Source organism: Sus scrofa, chromosome 2, assembly GCF_000003025.6.
Source record: "Sus scrofa isolate TJ Tabasco breed Duroc chromosome 2, Sscrofa11.1, whole genome shotgun sequence".
Taxonomy (NCBI): domain Eukaryota; kingdom Metazoa; phylum Chordata; class Mammalia; order Artiodactyla; family Suidae; genus Sus; species Sus scrofa.
The window spans coordinates 73,783,466-73,804,104 of record NC_010444.4 but is presented as its reverse complement, the minus strand read 5'-3'; the positions used below and the strand labels follow the sequence as shown (position 1 = coordinate 73,804,104).

The 20,639-nt window shown below is 56.5% G+C and overlaps 1 protein-coding gene across 9 annotated transcripts in view; it reads left to right on the top strand.

Moving 5' to 3' along the window:
- Positions 1-20,639, top strand: part of KDM4B (lysine demethylase 4B) — a 143,503-nt gene that overhangs the window by 85,777 nt on the left and 37,087 nt on the right. For all 9 annotated transcript variants that reach the window (XM_021084033.1, XM_021084030.1, XM_021084034.1 and 6 more), the window contains 2 exons: positions 270-373; positions 4,823-4,960. In XM_021084033.1, coding sequence (XP_020939692.1) covers positions 270-373; positions 4,823-4,960 — 242 coding nt within the window. The remainder of the gene's footprint in view (positions 1-269; positions 374-4,822; positions 4,961-20,639) is intronic.

The following is a 20,639-nucleotide window of genomic DNA, read 5'->3' as shown; positions in this document are numbered from 1 at the left end:
CCAATAGTGGGTTTTTGCTTAGGGGGAGCTTGGTGGGGGGGGGCAGTCTCTGGGCAGTCATGCCCCTACCCTGTACCCTGGGGCATGAATGTGTGCCCTGCGTGGTGCACCTTGTCACTCAGGACCCCATCCCCTGTGTGTTTCATTTCTCTTGGGGGCCGCGGGAGGGAAGAGCTGCCCGGAGAGACATCCCAGCCAGCCGCCCACCCTGTCCCTGCAGGCTGATGCAGATCTGTCCCGTCTGACTGACGCTGTCTTCTCTGTTCTAGGCTTCTTCCCCGGGAGCTCCCAGGGCTGCGATGCCTTCCTTCGGCACAAGATGACCCTCATCTCACCCATTATCCTCAAGAAGTATGGGATCCCGTTTAGCCGGGTAGGTAGGGGCTGGGCACAGACCACCTGCTCCTAATGGGGCTTCTGGAGCTTGGGCCCAGGTGACCACGAACACCCCAGGAAACTGGTGTCTTAACCTTGGAGAAGGTTCTAGAATGACGGTAAGCTGGGGCAGGGCCACCCTAGCTGGTCCACCAGCCCCAACTCTTCTATGGTGGGGGGTGAGGATGAAAGAGGGGCAGTCAGGAGGAGCCCAGCCCTTCCTTCCCGCTCCCTCCCAAAGCCCAGCCTCTGCAGGTCCCTCAGGTCGGATTGGAGCGTGAATGGCGGGGACAGGAAGCTCTGAGGAGCTGGGGCACCTTCCGGCCCCACCTGCGCCCAGGGCACAGGGCCTTTGAGAGAAGGGGAGTACCTGTTTAGAAATGAAATGTCTGGTGTAAATCAACTACACTTCAATAAAATAAATTTAAGATAAAAGGAATGTCTGGCTCTCCCGCAGCGTGAACGCTGCGAACTCATTCAATTTCCTGCTCCAGAGGCTGCTGCCCTGGTCCCCGCGGGGCTGTGAGGCTGGAGGCTGAGCCAGGAGCCTGGTTGGCAGAGACCCCACCACCTGTGGAGGGTGGGCAGGCGGTGGGGGCCGTCATTCATTCCAGGCCAGTCCTTCCTGCACACAAGTCTCCTGGGAGACCCTCTCTTTGGAACCCAGGAGAGTTGAGGCCTGGGTCCCTAAGTCGGTCCAGGCCAGAGGCCCTTGCCCGGAACTTTCCGGACAGGTGTGTGGGCTATGGCACTGGGGGCAGGGGGCAGAGGGGGACCCTTCTGACACCCGGCTTCTGTAGGTTTCCCCAAAGAGCGATTTGGCAGACGCAGGAGTGAGTTCTGCGAGCCGACCCGTGTGCTTCCCCCTTGCGGAGAGTGTCAGCCAGTCGGAAATTGCTTCTGACATTTCAATCACACTGCCCACAGCGTGAGCACGCAGATCAGGGACTTGGCCTTTCTGCTGGGGCCGCAGCCAGGAGGCTGACTCCTAGCCGTCTCTCCTGCTCATCTGATGGCAGGATGTTAGGCTCTGAGACCTGCCACTTGCCGTGCTTCCCTCTTCTTGCCTCTGTCTGCTGGCTGGAACAGCATTCGTCACCAGGAACCTCCCATACAGATCACAGCATTGCTCATGGACGTGAGAAGTATTTGCTGTCCGTCCGTGTGTTGAGAACATTCTCCAGGGTGGTGCCTTCTGAAGAGGAATGCCGGTTGCAGGAGTCAGCTGGGGGCACCCTCTGTTCTCCCAGGTCAGCGCCAGCGAGGCCCTGAAGTTTGGATAGGAAATGCCTGAGCCTGACCCAAAGGCAGTGGCCTCTTGCCATGGACAGGCTGCTGGCAATTCGATCGAGGCTGGGTCGGCAGCCGCAACCCCCACACCAGAGGCCTGGCTCAGGCCTGGCCTCCCAGCTGCCCACAGAGCTTGGCCCCTGAGGCCTTGGTCTGGCCGGCAGAGAGCCCTCCGTGTGCCGCCGGGACTGGGCTCCAGGCCCTGAGGTGTCAAGCTCCAGCTGAACTCGGAACCCCTCATCTGAATTCCTGGCAGCCTTCAAAGAGTGACTCCCCGCACTCCACTTATAAATCTTTGTAATGGTATTTACTTCTAGAAGAAAAAGCAGATCAATAGCAGAGCTTTTTAATAATTAAAAGTGTGTATTTCTGTAATCTGCCACGGACTTCCTCATTTATTCTTGGAGAGCTCGCAGAAGCAGCCGAATTCCGGGCTCCCTCCGTGATGGGCGTCTGGGGCTGGTGCTCCCTCCGCTCCTGATTACTTTGCCCCACAGCCTATCCATCATCCCCAGCGCCTCTAATTTATTGTCGGGATAATGTTGACAGCGGTGACATGGAGGACAGACAGCACGGGCTTGAGATGGAGCCACCAGGATGTAGATTTTCTGACGGGAACATAATCTTCCTGTCGCTCTAAATGAACGCCTCTTCCGTTCTGGGCCTTGATTTATGGGTGGGGTCGGGTGGGGGACCAGGCCCTCTGTGCCTCCCCACACCAGGGCGTCAGGCTCAGCGATGGCGACCCTGCTACATCCCTGGGGCTCAAGCAGGCCAGCCTGTGCTCTGGCGAAGATTGAGACAGCGCTTCCCAGGATCCGCTCCAGTCGGATAAGAAGATCAGTAATTGCATTTCAAGCCACATCCCCAAACCCGACTTTTATTTCCCTCCCTTCATGTGGCTCCGAGGCCTGTGGCAGGAGCCGGCCGAGGGGACCCTTCCTGAGGACCCAGCACGCTGGCCGCCAGACCCTGGGGATACCATGTGTCCCCTCCTCCCTCATCTGCCATCGCTTCATCCCGGCACGCGGCTGTCACTTGGACAGGAATTTTAAAATATAGCTTAATGCACACTGACTTCCCTTGATTGGTGCAATTCATTATTTGAAAAGAAAAATATCTCCGTGTTCTTAAGGACTGGCTTTTCTCCAGGCTACGTCGGTTTTGATTGATTTTTGACTCCGTGGCTGGCTTCTGGAAGTCTCACTCCCCCTGTCTCCTGCCGCCCACCCTCCCCTGCCAGGGTTTGACTCCACATTGCTTACTTAGATGAGTCTACTGATTTCTACTCATCTCTCTGGGGTTATTAGCAGGCCTGAGAACTACAAATCAGTGACAAAGCAGCAAACCACCTCTTTAGTAGGAGCAGAAGGCTTGAACATACGCAGTTTGCAGAAGGAGGCGAGCGCAGGTGCCAGCAGGACGCCTGGGCGGCATCTGCAGGCCTCGGGGAGGAAGCCGGCGCGGCATACCCTCCAGGACAGCTCCGTCCAAATGCCCCGAAGGCCACCAGGAAAGGGGGCAATGGGAACGTGCCCTCACCCCTGCGAGTGGGTGCAGAATCGGCAGTTGCTGCAGAAAACCGCTAGGCAGTTTCTTGGGGCCCCCAGTGGCTGCTCCGTGTCTGTTTACTCCAGAGACACGTGAGCACTGCCTAGAGAAGACAGGTCCCCACCGCTCAGTTCACAGAGCCCCAGACCGGGAACAGCCCGCGGGCCTGTCGGCAGGAGGCTGGATGAGCAAATTAGCGACAGCCACACGACAGGAGACCGACAGGAGACCGACAGGAGACCGACGTGCCCAGCAGGACAGATGAACCCCAAGGACGTGCCGAGCGGAAGAGGCCGAATGCAGGAGCGCAGACGGGTGGTCCATGTCAGTGAAACCTCGGAGAGAAGCCTTATCGGTGGGGTTGGGAGCTGGGGGGTGGGGGCCTCTGGGGCCACAGCTCTTGGAACTGCAGACCCCCTGATCTGCGTTCCACTGAGCGTTCAAGCTAGGAAAAGACCCACCTGACTCCAGAGGGTCACTGCCCTGCCACAGCCTCCACATCCACATCCGTGGATTGGCCAGCAGCCCCACCTTGCGTCCCAGGACACGAGTGGGTACGGTGGCCACTGTTATCTGTCACTTGTCCTTTGGGACACTTGTCTGTTGGAGTTCTTCTCATGGGACTCAGCGTGGGGTGGCGGGGGGTGGTCAGTGTAGAGTTGGGGAAGGGGGTCTAGGCCTTGGGGCAGCACTTCTGGAAGTCTCAGTCTGGGGTTGTTGCAGGCCCCCAATCCTGTCACTTATGCCTAGCTCCTTGGTTTGGGGTATCTGTTGCAGAGGCCGGACCAGAGTCATCCAGACCATTTTGAATAGATCTGGAAACATAAGATTGTTTAAGGTTCTGATCTTAATTAGTGTCCTCCCTGTGGGCTGGCTGTGCCTCTTCAGTCTCTGCCCTCACTTGGAAGGACCTATCTCGGGATGTAGCGGACAGAGGCCCCGCTCACAGCGGTGGTGGTGACTTAGGTCAGCTTCTGGGAACGTTTCGTGCATGTGGCTGGTCCTCTCTGGCACGAGGGCAGGCTGCTGTGCTGCCCTGCGCTCCAAGAGCTGGGCAGCTGCTGCCATTGATGACCCGCCCTCCTCGCCAGCCCCGCTGCTCTGTGGCAACATCTCACGGTGGACGGGAGGCCTGACAGGCCACCTGCCTCCAAGGCAGGAGGCACCCCCCTCCCCCAAACGAGAAGCCCCTAGAATCCCAACATTGAACAGCCCCTCCTCCTGCAGCTCATCCGTCTGGAGCCTGCAGACTGTCTGTCACCTTGGGGCCTGGCGGGGCCTCCGTGAGCAGCGGGGCTGGTCGCCAGGCTCCCGACCTGGCCTCTTGCCTTGCCTGCTTTACCAGCCGCAGTGAGCACAGCCCGCAGCCTGTGCGTCGGGGAGCTGCCTTTCCCTCTATTGGCTCCTAAAGTCAGGCTCCCTGGCCCTCCTTGGCAAGTCCTCTAGCCCGTGTCCCCTGCCATGCTCCTTGGTGGCTCCCGTGGCTTTGCTGCCAGCCCATAATGCCCTGTGGCAGGTGTTGCTTCTGGAAGGCCAGCCGCGCACCAGTTCCCGTCTTTTCCAACTCCGGGTTTCGCCGCTGACCTGTTGGCCTCTTCCTCCTCAGATCACGCAGGAGGCGGGAGAATTCATGATCACCTTTCCCTACGGCTACCACGCCGGATTCAATCACGGATTCAACTGCGCAGAATCTACCAACTTCGCCACCCTGCGGTGGATTGATTACGGCAAGGTGGCCACACAGGTGGGTGCGCGCACCCCGGGAAAGGGACTCAGAGAGGCCAGGCCCCCCGCCGGCTCCCTCAGCCCAGAGCCCAGGTGACGGCTATTGGCATTTGACTAGGCGCCCAGGCTGTCCCCAGGGTCTGTGTCTGGATCCTCAGCAAACTTGTCCCCAGCATGTTCTTCACCTGGAGGCACGAGGAGGGGGCGCAGGCAAGTTGGGCAATGTGGGGAGCCCAGGGTCTGGGCAGGCCTGAGGTTGGGGTGCCCCCTCTCCTGAAGGACCCCACGTGCACTCCTGATTGTCTGCAGATCAGGAGAGATTTGCTACTTGTTAGTGGATACTTAGGGCCCCGGGGCCTGCTTTCACTCTCCTCTGGCTTCCTTGCTACGAGGTTTTCTGCTATGGTGTGAACAAGCGAGCGAGAGAAAGGGGGGCAGAACCCCGGCAGAGCAGACTGTTCAAGCCAGAAGGCTTCTGGCTGCCTCGCTGTCCCTAGAGGACCCGAAAGGCCAGAAGACTTCTTTGATTTTCTCAATAATTTGCCATTCTGGTCCCCGAGGGCTGATTATCAGCCAACAGATTTGACATCTGAACAAAGTGCTTGTTCTCCAGTTCCTTTAGCCCCGCACGCACCGGTCCGTGGTTTTGATGGACAGCTCGGAGGGACACGAGGCAGGTCAGGGAGCAGCCGGGCACTGGGCAGGGCGCCCTGGGTAGGAAGCTACAAGGAGGGCTGATGGGTAGGCAGCAGGCCCAGTCCTCCGCCAGCTACCCGGACCAGGGGCCTTGCTCCCAGGACTGGCACTGTGGCTGCCCCAGTGGAAGCTGGCAAGCTCTGCCCATCAGGCTGGGCTCAGGCCGAGTAGCTCTGACTTGTAGGTTTCAGCCCCTTTCATCTTCTGTCTCCACCAAAAAAGGCTCCTGGCCGTTCACGAGCATCTCACTCTGGCGCTGGGGTCATGGGACAGGAGACGCCCCTTCAGCTGGGCCTATACAGGTGAAAACAGGGTGATTCCCACCAGCCTCCTGAGCTGGAGTCTTGAGGTTCCTGGGGAAATGGCTCAGTCAGTTTATAGTCAGGGCCCGGGATCAGGGCATGTGGGTTTCTCCCAGCCTGGAGGTGGGAGCCGTGTGGACCAAAACCCACCAGTTCATTCAGCATCTCCTAGATCTCAGACCTTTGCAAAATACGGTCTAGGCTGCAACGATCAGGTGTCATGGCCTGGAGATACAGCCTACTGAAGGGGAGGGGAGCGGAGTGTGAAACCCACCCCTCCCCATTCCCAAGTCCAAGGCACAGCACATGGCAAAGGGCAGGAATCCCCTCACCAAGGTTGGTCAGGGAGGTTACAGACTGGTGCTTTGGAATAGACGGGGTTAAAAAAAGGGTACATCCTTAACGTGAACATTGCCTGTTTCTTTTCACATTCGGATATGGCAGAAAGCTAAGATTAAAAAAATCAAGGTGGTTTTGTGTTACCTCTCCGCTGGGCAGCAAGGTCTGAGTGAGTTGGGCTCATCTCCGTCCTTCTAATGATCTGTTTCTCTGACTTGGCTCCATCAGTGCACTTGAGGAAAGGCACCGGGCTTTGTAGCCGGAAAGACTGGAGAGGCGCCCCAGGATTTAAAGTGTTGGGCTCTTTACACTTAATTCGGAAAATTGTGGTGGGATTGTCTTTGGTAGAGACTGGCTCTGCTAGAAGAGGAGAGATGGGCCCTTAGATCCAGAGGAGCAGTTCCACATCCTGGGATGTTTTTTGTGTTCCTGTGGGCCTGCGTGTACCGTGACCACGATTGAGTTGTCAGCCCAGCCCGGGGCTTGTCCTGGAGGAGCCACCAGAGCCAACACCACAGCGGGGCCGGCAGGGCCCGCCCGGATATTAAAAGCAATTTTGGGTTCAGCCGTGTGTTCACAAACAAGTGACATTTGGGAAGCGCGGCTTTTGATTGGGCCTCCACGCTTACATTGCCAGGCAGCATAGCGTGAAATTACTGAACAAGTAATGTGCGGCGCTCCGAGCCAGCCCGGGTTCCAGGGGGCATCAGGTGCCGAGAGGCCCCCTTGTAGAGCCACCCCAGCTGCCCGGCCTGGCGGCTGGAGGCTGGGGATCCACCAGGAGTGGCTGTTGGCTATGGGGCGCCCGTCCGTGGCCATCTGATGTCAGCTCTCAGGCTTTCAGGTGGTAAAGTGGGCCAGCAGTTCCCGCCTCTCCAGGCTCCACTGCCGCCCCCATAACCAGTCTGGGCTGGAGGGGCCGCTGAGGATAACAAGCTGAGGGCATCGGAGGCAGGGGACTGTTCAGGTCCATGGTGCTGGAGCCTGCAGATTTAAGGGAGAGGGTGGGGTGGGGTATGAGGAGGACCCAGGGTGCTCTTCCCACTGAGCTGGGGCTTTTCCCTGCAGCCTGACCCCATCTGTGTCGCCTTCCAGCACATTTCATCGGAACACAGTCGGGGGTCGAGGGGCAGATCTTCCACCTCCCAGATTTTAAAGATTTTTTTTTTCAGCCTCACCCATGGCACACGGAAGTTCCTGGGCCAGGGATCAAATCTGAGCCGCAGCTGCAACCTATGCTGCAGCTGTGGCAACACCAGGTCCTTAACCCACTGTGCCACAGCAGGAACTTCTAGAGCTTTTTTTCTTGTTGGTTCATTACCTCTTTAGGCACCCAGCAGGCCCCCTCCTCCCCTTAGCATCCCTTATCCTTCACTCTCCTTCTGCTGACATATGAAATTCTCAACTCTCATGCTCGCTAGCCTGAATTTCAGGTGTTTGTGTTTTTTTTTTTTCCTAGAGCAGGGTCAGCAAATGAGGACCAACAGGCCAAACCTGGCAGGCTGACTGTTTTTTTATGGTAGGCAGACACAACCATTCTTAGACTTTTAAAGAGCTGGGGAAAAAAAATCAAAAGAAGAATATGTAGCACGTGACAACTAGATGAAACTCATGTTTCATGTTGATAAATAAAGTTTTATTGGCACAGACGTGCCCATTCATTGGCATGCTGTGTGGGGGCTGCTTGCCCTCAGTGGTGGAGCTGAGTAGCTGTAACAGGACCATCTGGCCTGCAAAGTTGAAAATAGTTGCCACGCGGCCCTTACCAGGACATCTGCAGCCCCTGATCTAGGGTGTGGGCAGCCCTGGCTTTGGCCAGTTGGGGCTAAAGAGCTGCCTCCTTCACAGGCCCCAGGGTCTCTGGCATTGGTGGGGAGGTGCTGTTCTTTCTAGCAGATTGCCCCCCAGCTACTGCCTCTGGTGGTTTTGGAGCCTGTGCTGCAGGAGGAAGCCAGTGTGCCAGTGGATTCATGTCTTTTACCCATGTGGTTGGGAAGGGGGTTTTGGAACCAAGAGGCCCCTCTGTGGGCTGCTGGGGGGATTCCTGGGGGCAGTTCCCAGAAGGTGTGTACCCTGTGTGTATCCTCACACAGGGGGATAGTCATTGTATCATTAATTTTAATAGTGGAAAGTTTATACTCTTCAGGCGGTTAGGTGAATTGTGGAATATTATGCAGCCATGGAAATGGGTTGCTGTTGATTGGCATGGAGAGATGGGAATAGATAGCATTTTGAGTGAAAATTTGGATCACGACTATGTAATCCCGTGTGTGTGTGTGTGTGTGTGTGTGTGTGTGTGTGTGTGTGTGTGTGTGTGTGGTGGATTTGCCCAAAGTTTAGTTAGCTCTGTGGGGTGGAATTTGGGATGCCTTAAAATCACACCCTGACTTCGTACCATTTCTACTTATGCAACTTTTTTTTTTTTTTTTTTTTTTTTTTTTTTTTTTTAAAGCTGGTTGTAACTTTTGGGGGAAGAAAGACATGATCTTGGCCTTCCCTGGGACTTCTCCTGTAAACTCCCTATAGCCCCTTGAGGAGAAAAATTTGGCTCTTGCTTGTCATCAGTGGTGCTGCTTTTGTTGGTTTGTTTTTAAAATAGGAAGTAAGTTGGAGTTCCCTGGTGGCCTAAGAGGTTCAGGATCTGCTGTTGTCACTGCTGTGGCATGGGTTCGATCCATGGCCTGCGAACTTCCACATGCTGTGGATGATGTGGACAAAAACAAAACAAAACAAAACACTAACATAGGAATAAAGCAAACAAGCTAAAACTGTGAGGACCTCCTGGCAAGGCCAACCTTCATGCTAGGAGCCGGCTTCCTTCCTTTCTTCTTTTCCTGCCTAGGGGCTCACGCACACCTGGTCCGGTGAGCTCTGCTGAGCACCTACTGAGTGCTTAGGAGGAGCCCCAGCTGGCTGGGAGGGGGAAAGGGTGCAGAGCTGATGGTCCCAAGGACGAGGACTCCACAACGCCTGAGTCAGACCAGACAGCAAGCATGTCCCTGACTGGCCATATTCATCCTTCCGGCTACCTCTGATCATGTGCTGCTGCTTTTGTTTTGAGCATCCTTTTCCTTGGATGGGAGAGCTCTCTCCCTCTGCCTCCTGGGCTTCACCCCTACCCAGCTCTGTCTTTCTCTCCAGCTTTACAGACAGTTCTTGCCTGTATCAGACTCTGACTCTGGGCCTCGTGGCCTTCAAGGACCAGAGAGAGGTAAAGTGCGCCTGCCCGGGGTTCTGGGAGATGTGCTCCTGCCCCCAGAGGTCTCCCAGGCTGGTGGCCTCCTCCAGGCGGCTGTCTGGGGCTCGCCTGAGGCAGCAGGAGCAGAGCTCCCCCGGGCACGCGCTCAGCCAGGCTGGCTTTGTTGTGGGACGACTAACAGGGGAGATCAAAGGGCTGCTGCAGCCGCTCCGGAGAAAATGAAGTGTGCGGCACCGGCCTTTTTAGGGCTGAGCTTCGAATTAGTCCTACAAGGCTGCACGCCACATTGGATTAGCTCACTTGGCCCTCACTGCTCCCGCGGTGGGTGGCGACGGGGTGAAGCCTGACAAGGGCCTCTTCCAACATCCAGGCCGCCCCGAGAGGCGCAGGAGTTGACTTGAGATTAAACAGAGCGAGAGAGATTTAGAACCCGGCTCAAACGGCTGGGAGCCCGGCTCGCTTAGCTGGTGTTCCGCCAGCTGTCTGGGCCACTCGGCACCCCCCTCGGGAAAGTGGCCCCGAGCAGGGAGGCTTCTGTGGCACATGGACAGTGGGGAGAGTCCTGTCCCCAGATGCCCTGCTTCTAGGGGCAGCCCCACATCCAGATTGGGGGGCCCTTTCCTGAACACCCCTTCCCCAGCCTGGGCTACCTCGAGCTTGACCACTGTGAGATGTGAACCAAATTGTTTCTGCTGCCCCCGAGAGCAAGAACACCTGCCTTCTGTTTGGTAACCCGCTGCCTGCTCTGGGCGATTAGCTGGAGCCCAAGGGGAGGTGACAGAAGGTGGGGTGAGGGTGAGGGTGGGGGTGGGCGGTGGGCCGGGAACAGAGCTGCACCCCTGGCGCCTCTCTGGGCCTCCTGCATCCGAGGTGCTGGCCACGCCGGTCCGTTCCACGCCTCCCTGACCCCCTGATTTATAGCACTGGTGGTGGCTGGTGCGTGGGGGTCGCAGTCAATTGCCATATAAAATATGCTTTCCCTGCAAGCCTCCCCCAGAGCTTCCTGTCACTCTGTCCTGTCCCTGGCAGCAGCTGTAAACCCGTTCCCCTGCTCAAAGCCCAGGATGCGCACAGCAGTGCACGGAGGGCTGCAGCCCAGAGCCGTCTTCCTGCTTGGTTTCGTTTCGGCTTAAACGCTGATCTCGGAGAACAGGCGTGACCTGATATGGAAGGACAGGTCTCAGGCAGGGTCTCCCTGAGGCATCTCGACCCTGGGGGTGAAGATGAGGTGGCGGTGCAGCATCCCTGACCCCCACCCCCCTCCATGCTGGGAGCCCCTTCCTTCCCCAGTCGTGAGAACCACAGAGGTCCCCAGTATACCCTGGGGCCAGTCCTGGGAGAGAGCCTGGTCTAGACGGTTATGGGCAGTTCTCCCATCTTTTTCATTGTCGCCCCCCCACCCCCGCAGAACGCTTCCACATTTTTTTTCCCCAACTGCCCCGCCGTAAGGTTCTAACACCACGGATACACCGCTTGTCTGTTCACCTGCTCTTTGTGTACCTGTGCATCACACACAAGAGAGTGAGGCCTTTCTGCCCCTAAGAAGGAGCCTTCACTCCCTCAGGGGCAGTGTGGCCCCAATGAGTGCACCCCAGGAGGATGGGTCTAGGGAGCAGCCTTGGAGGCAGAGAGAGGTGCCCCCGCCAGCTCAGACCTGTGTTTTGTGAATGAGCGGGACTTGAGCACTTGGTGGGCTCCCTTGGGGGGGGACTTCCCTCTAGCCTGGGGGTTCAGAGGCCACCTGTCAGTCCCCAATTTATTTCTCACCCTCCGCTCTCTGCTGCTGTGGCTGGGAGGGCAACAGAGCTTTGCTGCCCGCTTGTCCCCTCAGGAAACCATTGCAAAGAATCACAGGTGTGGTTCCAGGCCCTCTCCCTGCCCCGTGAACACGCCAGCCTGTCGTGTCTTCTGCCCTCTGCTTGCTTCGCTTAATCCCCTTCATACGGTTCCTTGCAAGCCAGTGGCTCAGAGTGCAGGCCTCCACTCCGCTCCTTGCTGCTCTCCCGAGGCGGGTGGTGGGCAGACCTCCCCCTCCTGGTGGCCCAGAGCCCTGCTATCTTCCTTCCGTCTTCTTTTCGCTCCTGCCCCTGCACCTGGGCTTGTGGCCTGGCTTGCAGGCAGCTGTGTTCAGGCTTCCTGCTCAGAGGGTGAGCTCTAGAAATGCTGTTCACCTGTGCTTGCACCCTTGTCTCTCTGGGGTGGGGGCTTCCAGACCCCATGTAGGGTGCTAGCCACTCATCACTGTGCTGCTTCCGCTGGCCATTTTGCTCGTGGGTCCTCCGATGCCAGGTGCCAGCTCTGGGAGAAGGATGCTGGCCGTCAGGGGGCTCACTCACACCCATGGGCCTGCAGCCCCTTGTCATTGTGGCTTAGTTGCTTTTCCCAGTAGAACTGGGGGCCGGTGATTCTGATCCGCAGACCAGTTTCTCCCCTTCAGCTCTGTGGACCCTGTAGTTGAACCACCTCTGCGGGTCTTCTGGGCACTGTTGGGGGTGGAGCAGCCTCCCTGCCCCCACCCACTCAACACCAGGAGCCCCCCAGTGTGGCAACCACCGATGTCCCCAGACATTGCCCAGTGTCCCCCCGGGTGAGGACCCTGGGCTGGCGAGGCTCTTCCGGGAGTGTGTTCCTCCAGCTGAGGTCCCCAGCCCTTGTCATCTATGCTCCCTCAGGCACGCTCCAGAGGGCAGTGGCCACATCTGGCCCAGAGGAGGGATTGAAGCCTTTTGAGATGAGGGTGTAGTCTGGACCAACTTCATGACCAGAGGAGAATCCAGGTTTTTCCATCATCCTGCCTTGGATGGAGTTTGTTTCTCGGTCATGGGAAACGTCGGGCAGTGGGGGATGGTAAGGTTTTTATGGAGGTCAGGTGGGCTGGCACCCCTGCAGCCTTAGAAGAGGGAGAGTGAGTCCACTGGGTCCTGGTCAACAGGAGAGGCCGTGGGTGAAGGGCAGCTTGGGATGAAGAGAGCTGAGGGGCTGGCAGGGGTCCTCAGGCAGAGAGTGCAAGGGCTGCAGCAGATGTCCCCGGGGGTGCCCTTGGAAGGGCCTGGCACAGAGCGCCTGGGTTTATTATCCATGCAGAAGGGGAGGTGGGAGGACCCTGTCACAGCAGGCAGGAGCACCATCTAGGCTGCATGGTGCCACACGGATGAGGCTTCCTCTGTGTAGAGAAAGAAAGGGGGTGACCTTGGAGGTGGGGTGGGCAGCATCCTGCAGGTTGTAGGCCCGTGACCTTGCCTGAGCCTGGGAAGCAGCCGCCCTTCCCCCAGCCAAGGATGGAAGGAGCCCCAAGAGCCCTGTGCCTAATTGTTTTGTTTATGAAGCGCTTCCGAGGGCTTCCAGTGGATTTCCTAATGAACTGGTTTGTTATCGCATCTCGCTGCAGTGCTGGTAATTACATCAGAAACGGGGGGCCAGCGTCTGTGAGCCATCCCCAGCAGATGCAGGCTCCTCAGCGGGGTTTCTGCCCCCTTCGCTGGGTGTTTAACACTTTGTGGGCTGAAGTGCCCCCGGCCCCCGGCTCGTTCCCTAGGAAGAGTGTGTCGTGTGTTGCAGTCATCCCCTATGTCGCTGGGAGGCGGAAATGAGGTGCTGGCAGCATGCTGGGGAGCTCTCTGACCTTCGGGGGACCACCAAAGGCACAGTGGGCTGGGTGCACAGGCAGTGTCAGGGGAGGTTCAAGACCCCAGTGTGTCCATGTCACAAAATGCCATCAATGGGGCGGGGCACCCTGAAAGCAGGGGAAAGGAGTCCCCACCCAGTCCTGGAGGCTGGGGTCTGCGATGCAGGGGAGGCAGGACCGCTTTCCCTCCCAAGGCTCCATGGGAGGGTCCTTCTGCCCCTTCCAGCCTCTGTCGTGGCCAGCAGTCCTTAGTGTTCCTGGTTTATTGATGCATCGCTTTAGTCTCTGCCCATGTTCATGTGGCCCTGTCTCCTGTACCTGGGTCCAACTTTCCTTCTTTTTGTTTGCAGCATGCACAAGTTCCCAGGCCAGGGGTTGAACCTGCGCCACAGCAGCAACCTGAGCCACAGCAGAGACAGCGCCGCATCCCCAAACCACTAGGCCACCAGGGAACCCCTAACTTTCTCTCTGCTTAAAAGGACACCACCAGTCACTGGATTTAGAGCCCACCCCACCCCAGTGTGACCTCATCTTAACCAACTCCATCTGCAAGGATGCGCTTTCCAATAAGGGCTAGTTCTGAGGTCCCTGGTGAAGATGAATGGGGGGTGGGGGGTGTGTGGTAAGCTGTTTAGCCCCGCCCCCTGGAGGAGCATTAGTGGGAGGAGTGTCAGTCCACACTGAGGAACAGGAAGTGGGGTGGAGGGGAGGGACGGGGGAAGGGTCTGTGGGATAGGCCCTAGAGGGGATGTGGGCATCTCCAGCCACACTGTCCAGCACTGAAGCTATCAGCCTGTCCGGCCCGTTAACCCTAAGTTAATTAAAGCGAAGTCCTATGCCTGGGTCACACGTACTAGTTAATAGCCACAGGGGGAGTTCCCGTCATGGCTCAGTGGTTAAGGAATCTGACTGGGAACCACGAGGTTGCGGGTTCGATCCCTGGCCTTGCTCAGTGGGTTAACAATCCGGCATTGCCGTGAGCTGTGGTGTAGGTAGCAGACGCGGCTCGGATCCCGCGTTGCGGTGCCTCTGGTGTAGACTGGTGGCTACAGCTCTGGTTAGACCCCTAGCCCGGGAACCTCCATATGCCGCGGGAGCGGCCCTAGAAAAGGTTAAAAAAAAAAAAAAAAAAGACCCCCCCCCCAAAAAAAAATAGCTGCAGGGGCTGGTGGTGATCTCACACGGACATAAGCATGGGCAGTAGGACATTTCTGCTGTCTGGGGGAGACCCTTCTGGCAGCCAGCATGCTCGGGTCTGCAGCTCAGGCCTGGCTACAGCGAGCCATGGGCTGGAAGGCAGGCCTGGCCTGGCCTCCTACATGGAGTCTGCGCTCCCGAGGGCCCCCAGCCTGGCCTGCCCTCACCCTGCACATGGCAGGGCGGCACGAGCCGCTGGCTGGGTCCCTGTGGAGCCCCTCATGCTCTGCCCTGATTCCCGACCCAAGTCAGTGCTATGGCCTCACTGACCACAGATCAGGAGGGTCCTGTGGGCAGACACCATCAGGGATGCCTTCAGTGAACTTCGTTTGATAATCTTCTCCTTAGGCTGGTTGCTGTGTCTCCTCTTTCCCTCTTTGGTATTTGATACAAGCAAACCCTAATGTCTGTTCAATGTTTTTTTTTTTTTTTTTTTCTTTTTTTTTTTTTGGTGGAGGCTCCTTGAGTCAGGCATCAAACCTGTGCCACAGCAGTGACAATGCCATGTCTTTAGCCCACTAGGCCACCAGGGAACTCAACCTTTTAGAAATCTTTCAATCTTTTAGAAAGAAATGGCCTGTGATTAAAGCTTGTTGCTATTTAAATCAGGGGGAACCGGCAGGTGAACCCTGGGGCTCCGGGGCAGCTCAGCCTTGTACTCCATACCGAACTGCCTGCCCAGGACAGACCTCGATGAAGGCGGTGCAGGGGAGGGGGCGGGTGCAGCGCAGCTCCCAAGAGGGAGTGCTGGTGTTCCTGGTGTAGCTGTTGGTCCTGCTGTGGCACTTCCATCTTAGCAGAGGCGACCAGTGGCATGTGCCTCAGCACTGCACGTGTCACAGCTCAGATCAGAGCCTCATGATCCCCCCTACCACCCACAGCGGGCTGGGAGGGGAGGGGGCCTGGGGCCAATGGGGATGGGGGAGTGGGTGTGGGCAGAGGAGCAGGGATGTGACACAGACACTCTGAGGATGCTATTGGCCCTGTTCAGCCTGGATCAGGAATTCTCCAATTGGGGATCCCAGGAGGCTGGTCGATCCTGACAGATGCACTGCAGAGTATGTGCCTTCCCCCCGGGAACCAGATTCCTGGCGGGAGGGGGCAGGGCAGGTGCCCACAGAGGAAGGCTGACCTTCTAGGCCAAGTGGAGTGGTTCCACAGCGAGCTTTTTTTAGAGGGTGGTAAACATTTTACTGAAGCAGAGACCACCTCCTGAAACACATCATAAGCCTGCAACACAGTGAGTCTTCACAGAGTTCCTCCAGGGCCCTCCCTCTGAAGCACGGTTGTCTCATTCTCCATGGCAGGGGTGGGGTGGGGAGGGGACTAGGGCTGTGGGCTTCTTGCCCCTGCTGCAGCCCCAGACCCCGCTTTTGCCCCTGCTGCAGCCCCAGACCCCGCTTGTCTGCCTCCTCCAAACAGGGCTTTCTTACACCTGTAGTTGGCTGGGGGTTGGAGTCACTTCAGTTGTCAGGGTCCCTATAGGCAGAGTTCCTCTTCCCTTCTGATGGCTCCTATACCCAAGAGGCTGAAGGAGACCTGCAGTCAGCTATTCCATGCATCCAGGGCCGTAGGGATGCTGAGAGGTTTTCCATCAGAGTATTTTAGGTTTCCAGCAGGTATTTCAGGAGTTCCCTTGTGGCCGAGTGTGTTAAGAATCCGGCATTGTTACCACAGCGGTCTGGGTCACCACTGTGGGGCAGGTTTGACCCCTAGCCCAGGAACTTCCACAAAGCCAAAAAAAAAAAAAAACAAAAAAAACAAAAAACCAAAGTCACTATTTTAAAGACTGTGGATTCAACACGTGTGGTGTAAAGCAAGTAGAACAAAAAGGGAAAAAGCAGGTCATGCCCATCAGGAACCATGGAGACGGCTGCCATCAGCAAAGAGGCAGCTGAGGGAAGCGAAGTTAATCAGTCACTAAAGCCGGGATTATATGAACTTAATATATGCAGGTTCCTGAACGTGGAGAAACGATGCAAAGGCCTGCGTGCTCGACCGGCCATCGGGGCCCGGGCACTCCGTGCACACGGGGTGTGTGTGAGAGCGCCTTACGTCCTCCATCCCCGGGAAGAGGCATCGTGTGAACAGTGACTGCAGGGGGGTCTTCTCCAGAAAGGGAAGGACATCTGTGTTGTGTGTCGGAACGCAGAGCATGTGCCTGGAAGGAGCTGGAGAAAGTGGGAATAGCGAGTGCGGGACGGAGAGGGTGCCTTTTGCTCCTCAGACGTCTGCCCCCTGCGAAGTGGTGGCTGTTCCCTCAGTCCATCCCAAGCTTCATCTCTGTGTGCGGCTTGGGGCTCTCCATGTGGCTGTTGGTGGTGGGGTGAATAGCTGCCAGGGGATGGGAGCCCTTACTCTCCGCCTCTGGTGAGGATCCACTTGGGGACCCTCAAGTTTTTTTTTTTTTTTTTTTTTTGACCGTGGCGTGTAGCAGCTTGATGCGGGATCTCCGTTCCCAGGCCAGGGATTGAATCCAGGTCGCAGTGATGAAAGCACCAAGTCCTAACCATCAGGTCACCAGGGAGCTCTCCTGAGGGCCCCCAGGTTCTTTAGATCTCAGGCATTGGGGGCCCATGTGTCAGTTTGGAGTTGTCAGGCTTCCTGGAGGGTTTGGGGGTGTTTGCTCCCCATTGGAGCCCCAGCTTGAGATGAATACAGAGCCCCTGTATGGGCTTTGGGGGGGTTCTTGTCTGAAGTCCAGCCCAGGAAGCCCTGCAGACTGAGGCTTTGAAGTCACTGGGAAGAGGCTGAGGTTTGAGGGGGGGTGTCAGCCAAAGCCCCTGTCGTGGCTGCGGGGCTTGGCAGAGGGGAGAATTTTCCTTTTGTGATAAGATGTTAAAGCACAGTCTGGCTTTCAGTGTCTTCTTCGTTTTATCTCTTACTACGCTTTCCGAAAGCAGGCACTATATACGATTTCACTTTTGCATGGGGTTATGGTTGGTAAAGCATAATTCCTAGCCATTGAGAACAGAGTACCAGGCTGGAGAATCACACCGAGAGCAGCCCTGATGCATCTCACTGTCCAGATGAGTGGGAGGGGAGAAACAGATGGAAGGGGGCTTGTTTTAGGGCCGGAACACTCCAGTGCTGGGGGCTTCGCTTGCATTATCTCATGTCAAACTCAGAGAGCAAGAGGCTGGTCCCGTTTCCCTAGAGAGGCTTGTGACAATGGCTTCCTCACATCCTGCCCCAGCCCCACCTCCACAGGCAAGACAGCGCCAGCCTCCCCTCCCCTTCCCCCTGCCCAGGAAGATGCAGGCACACATCTGAGCCTGTGGGCTGATGCTTTCTTCAGTTTAGCGCAGTGCTTGCCGAGAGGACCTTGGATCCAGTGGGCACCATCAGCGGCCCGCCACATCCTCCAAAGCAATGGGGAGGGATGGTGGGTGCTGGAAAGAACATTCGTTCCCTTTCTTATTAATAACACTCTGCTCTGACCTTATGTTGGAAAGATGCGTTCTCTGAGGACTTCTGAGAAAGGAGCAGGGCAGTGATGTTTTCTGAGACTTTCCATGTCTGAAAAGAGGGAACAAATAAAGAGAAGAAAAACACCTTAATGGAAAAAGGCTGACCATGGAATTTGAGGGGCTCTCCCAGAAATTGCTGCTCCTGATGGTGGTTGACACTTGGGCTGGGTGTGGACATCTCCGCGGCAGTGGTTTTCCCTCACAAGTTCGAGGGCCTGGCTTACCTGTGGTCTCTATTCTCTGTTGTGGCAAAAAGTCAGCCATTCTTCCGATTCCCAATCTTTGGTATGTGATGTGCATTTCTCCCTTCTAGAAGCTTCTTCTTTTTTTTTGTCTTTTTTAGGGCTGCACCCACGGCATATGGAGGTTCCTAGGCTAGAATCAGTACTGCAGCTGCCAGCTACAGCCATAGCCATAGCCACGCCAGATGCGAACTGAGTCTGTGACCTACACCATAGCTCACAGCAGTGCCAGGGATCAAACCCACGTCCTCATGGATTCCAGTAGGGTTTGCTACTGCTGAACCACAATGGCAACTCCCCATTCTAGAAACTTCTTGAATCCTCTTTTCAGGTTCTGATGTTTCCCTCTTATATATCTAGTATGAGTCTGATTTTAGCCACCTGACACTCCCTGGAACCTGATGATTCCAGGGTATTTCTTTACTTCATTGATGGCTTTCTCTTCAGTCTCTCTTCTCTCTGTTTCAAGCTCCTGTCATTCTGGTAGATTTTCAGATCTCATGATCCAGTTTCTTTCTCTCTCCCCCTTTTCTGCTTTGTTTTGTCTTTTTTTATCTGTTTTTTTTTTTTTTTTGAGGGAGTTTCTTTACTTCTGCTGAAGACTTTCTATTAATGTACTAAAACTTTCTATCAATGCATTTTTATTTTTATTTTTTAAAATTTCTGCCCTTTTTGGTCTTCTGGATATTCCTTTTTTATAGGCTCTGTTCTTGTTTCATGAGGCTGTGTCTTTTTTTTGGACGAACCTGTGGCATATGAAAGTTCCCAGGCCAGGGATCAAATCCGAGCCAGAGCTACAACCTGCGCCACAGCTATAGCAACACCAGATCCTTAACCCACTGCATTGGGCCTGGGATCAAATTTGCCTCCGCAGAGACAAGCCAGATCATTAACCCACTATGCCACAGTGGGAACTCCAAGGCTGTGTCTTTTATTTCTGAGGATATCAATGATTATTTTAAATTCTTCTTAAAATTGGCTTCTCTGTCTTTTCTTTCCAGTTACTGTTTTCCATTTGCTTTGGTCTCCACAGGTCACAGAAGATGCTTAACACTAATAATTATGAGTGGGAACCCTGAGGCTGGTGGCAGCTCTAGACACAGGGCAGGTCTTTTTCGCCTGAAGCTATACCACAGGGTGATCTGAGTGGGCTGGGGTACCAGTGTCTTTGATTCCCTCCCTTTGGGGAGGATGTGGAAGGGGGTGCCAAGAGCAGCTGGAGCCTGTGCCTCCAGGTTCCGTGACGATGTGGTCCCTTCCCCCAGTCCCGGGGCTGGCACCCACCTCCTCCCCACCCTGGTCTGGCATCCCTATGTCGGTGAAGCAGGTGGGGGAGCAGGGCTTGGTTTCTTCCCATAGCCCTGGCCCTGAGGTCTGTAGTTCAGTGGCGCCCCTGACCCCAGTTTCCAGAAGACCCAGATGTGCATTGGCTGTGATGGCCCGTTTCTCTGCTGGCCCAGCTCCCCTCCATCCATGTTCTCCTCACCTGCCACTTGCATTGGGGCATTTCTGTGTCTCTTTCCCCCCTCCCCGTCCTTGAAGATGCTCCTGTCTTACAGGTCCCGTAGCCGTGGTTTCAGGAGCAAGGGAGATGGTGTGTGCCCTCAGCCCGCCTGAAGCAGGCAGCTGTGCTCAGGCTCATTTAGACCCCGAACGACTGGCACGTGGTGCTTACCTGTCCCCACAGTGCTGTCCTCTGGCCTGGCAGCGACAGGCAAGGGGTGGCTTAAGGGTGGGGCCTTTATGGGCTCCTGGAAGGGTCAGCAGGTGCGAGAGGATGTCGCGAAGGATCAAGGCCAGAGCTGAGTGGGGTTGGGCGAGGGGAACGGAGGAACGGGCCCCAGGGCTCGGGGCTGAGAGGCCGGCCCCCCAAGCAGAGGATCCAGCCATCCCTGCGAGACGTTGCTGCCCCTTGCTGTCCACGGGCTGCCACAGGCCCCTGCCCTAGCATTTGGAGCTGCTGGAGCAGAGCGCTGCTGGGCCCCGGGGGCCACCCACTCTGTGCCCGAGAACATTCCAATTTCTATTTTTAAATGCTTTGGAAAGAAGAAACCTATTTGTCTCTGCGTGGAGCCCCTGCTCTGATAACCAGAGACAGACCTCCGCTCTGCCCTGTTTTCTCATTTTCCTCAAACTTCACGGCAGGTCCTGGGAGACCCGAGCTCGGATGTTGGAGGTTTGATGTGTCAGTCCACCAACGTGGGGCGACAGCCCCCCTGCTCCTGGCCCGGTGCTCGGATTAGACCCAGGGCTCCTGAACTCCACGGTCGTAGCTCTCGTCATTTGTCATTTAGAAGTGACAAGTGTGCGTCTCATTGAGCCTCTCGCTGGGGCTGTCAAGACCCCTGACCTTTTGTATGGGGCTGTGATGGAGCCATGGGGCAGGCAGGTCACATAGACCTGTGCTTATGTGACAGGAGGGTCCATGTCAGGGGCACCCTGTGTGGGGATGGCGCAGCCGCAGGGGCCAGGGTTCTGCCTTGTGAGGCTCCTGCTGCCCCTGAACTCCCTCTGCCCGCTCCCTTCTCACCCTCTCTCTCCCCCCATATTCTACCCACTGCCCTCTCTGCACCCCACCCCCACCCTCAGAACTAGAGCAGGCCAGCCACATGCACACTGGTGTCCTTG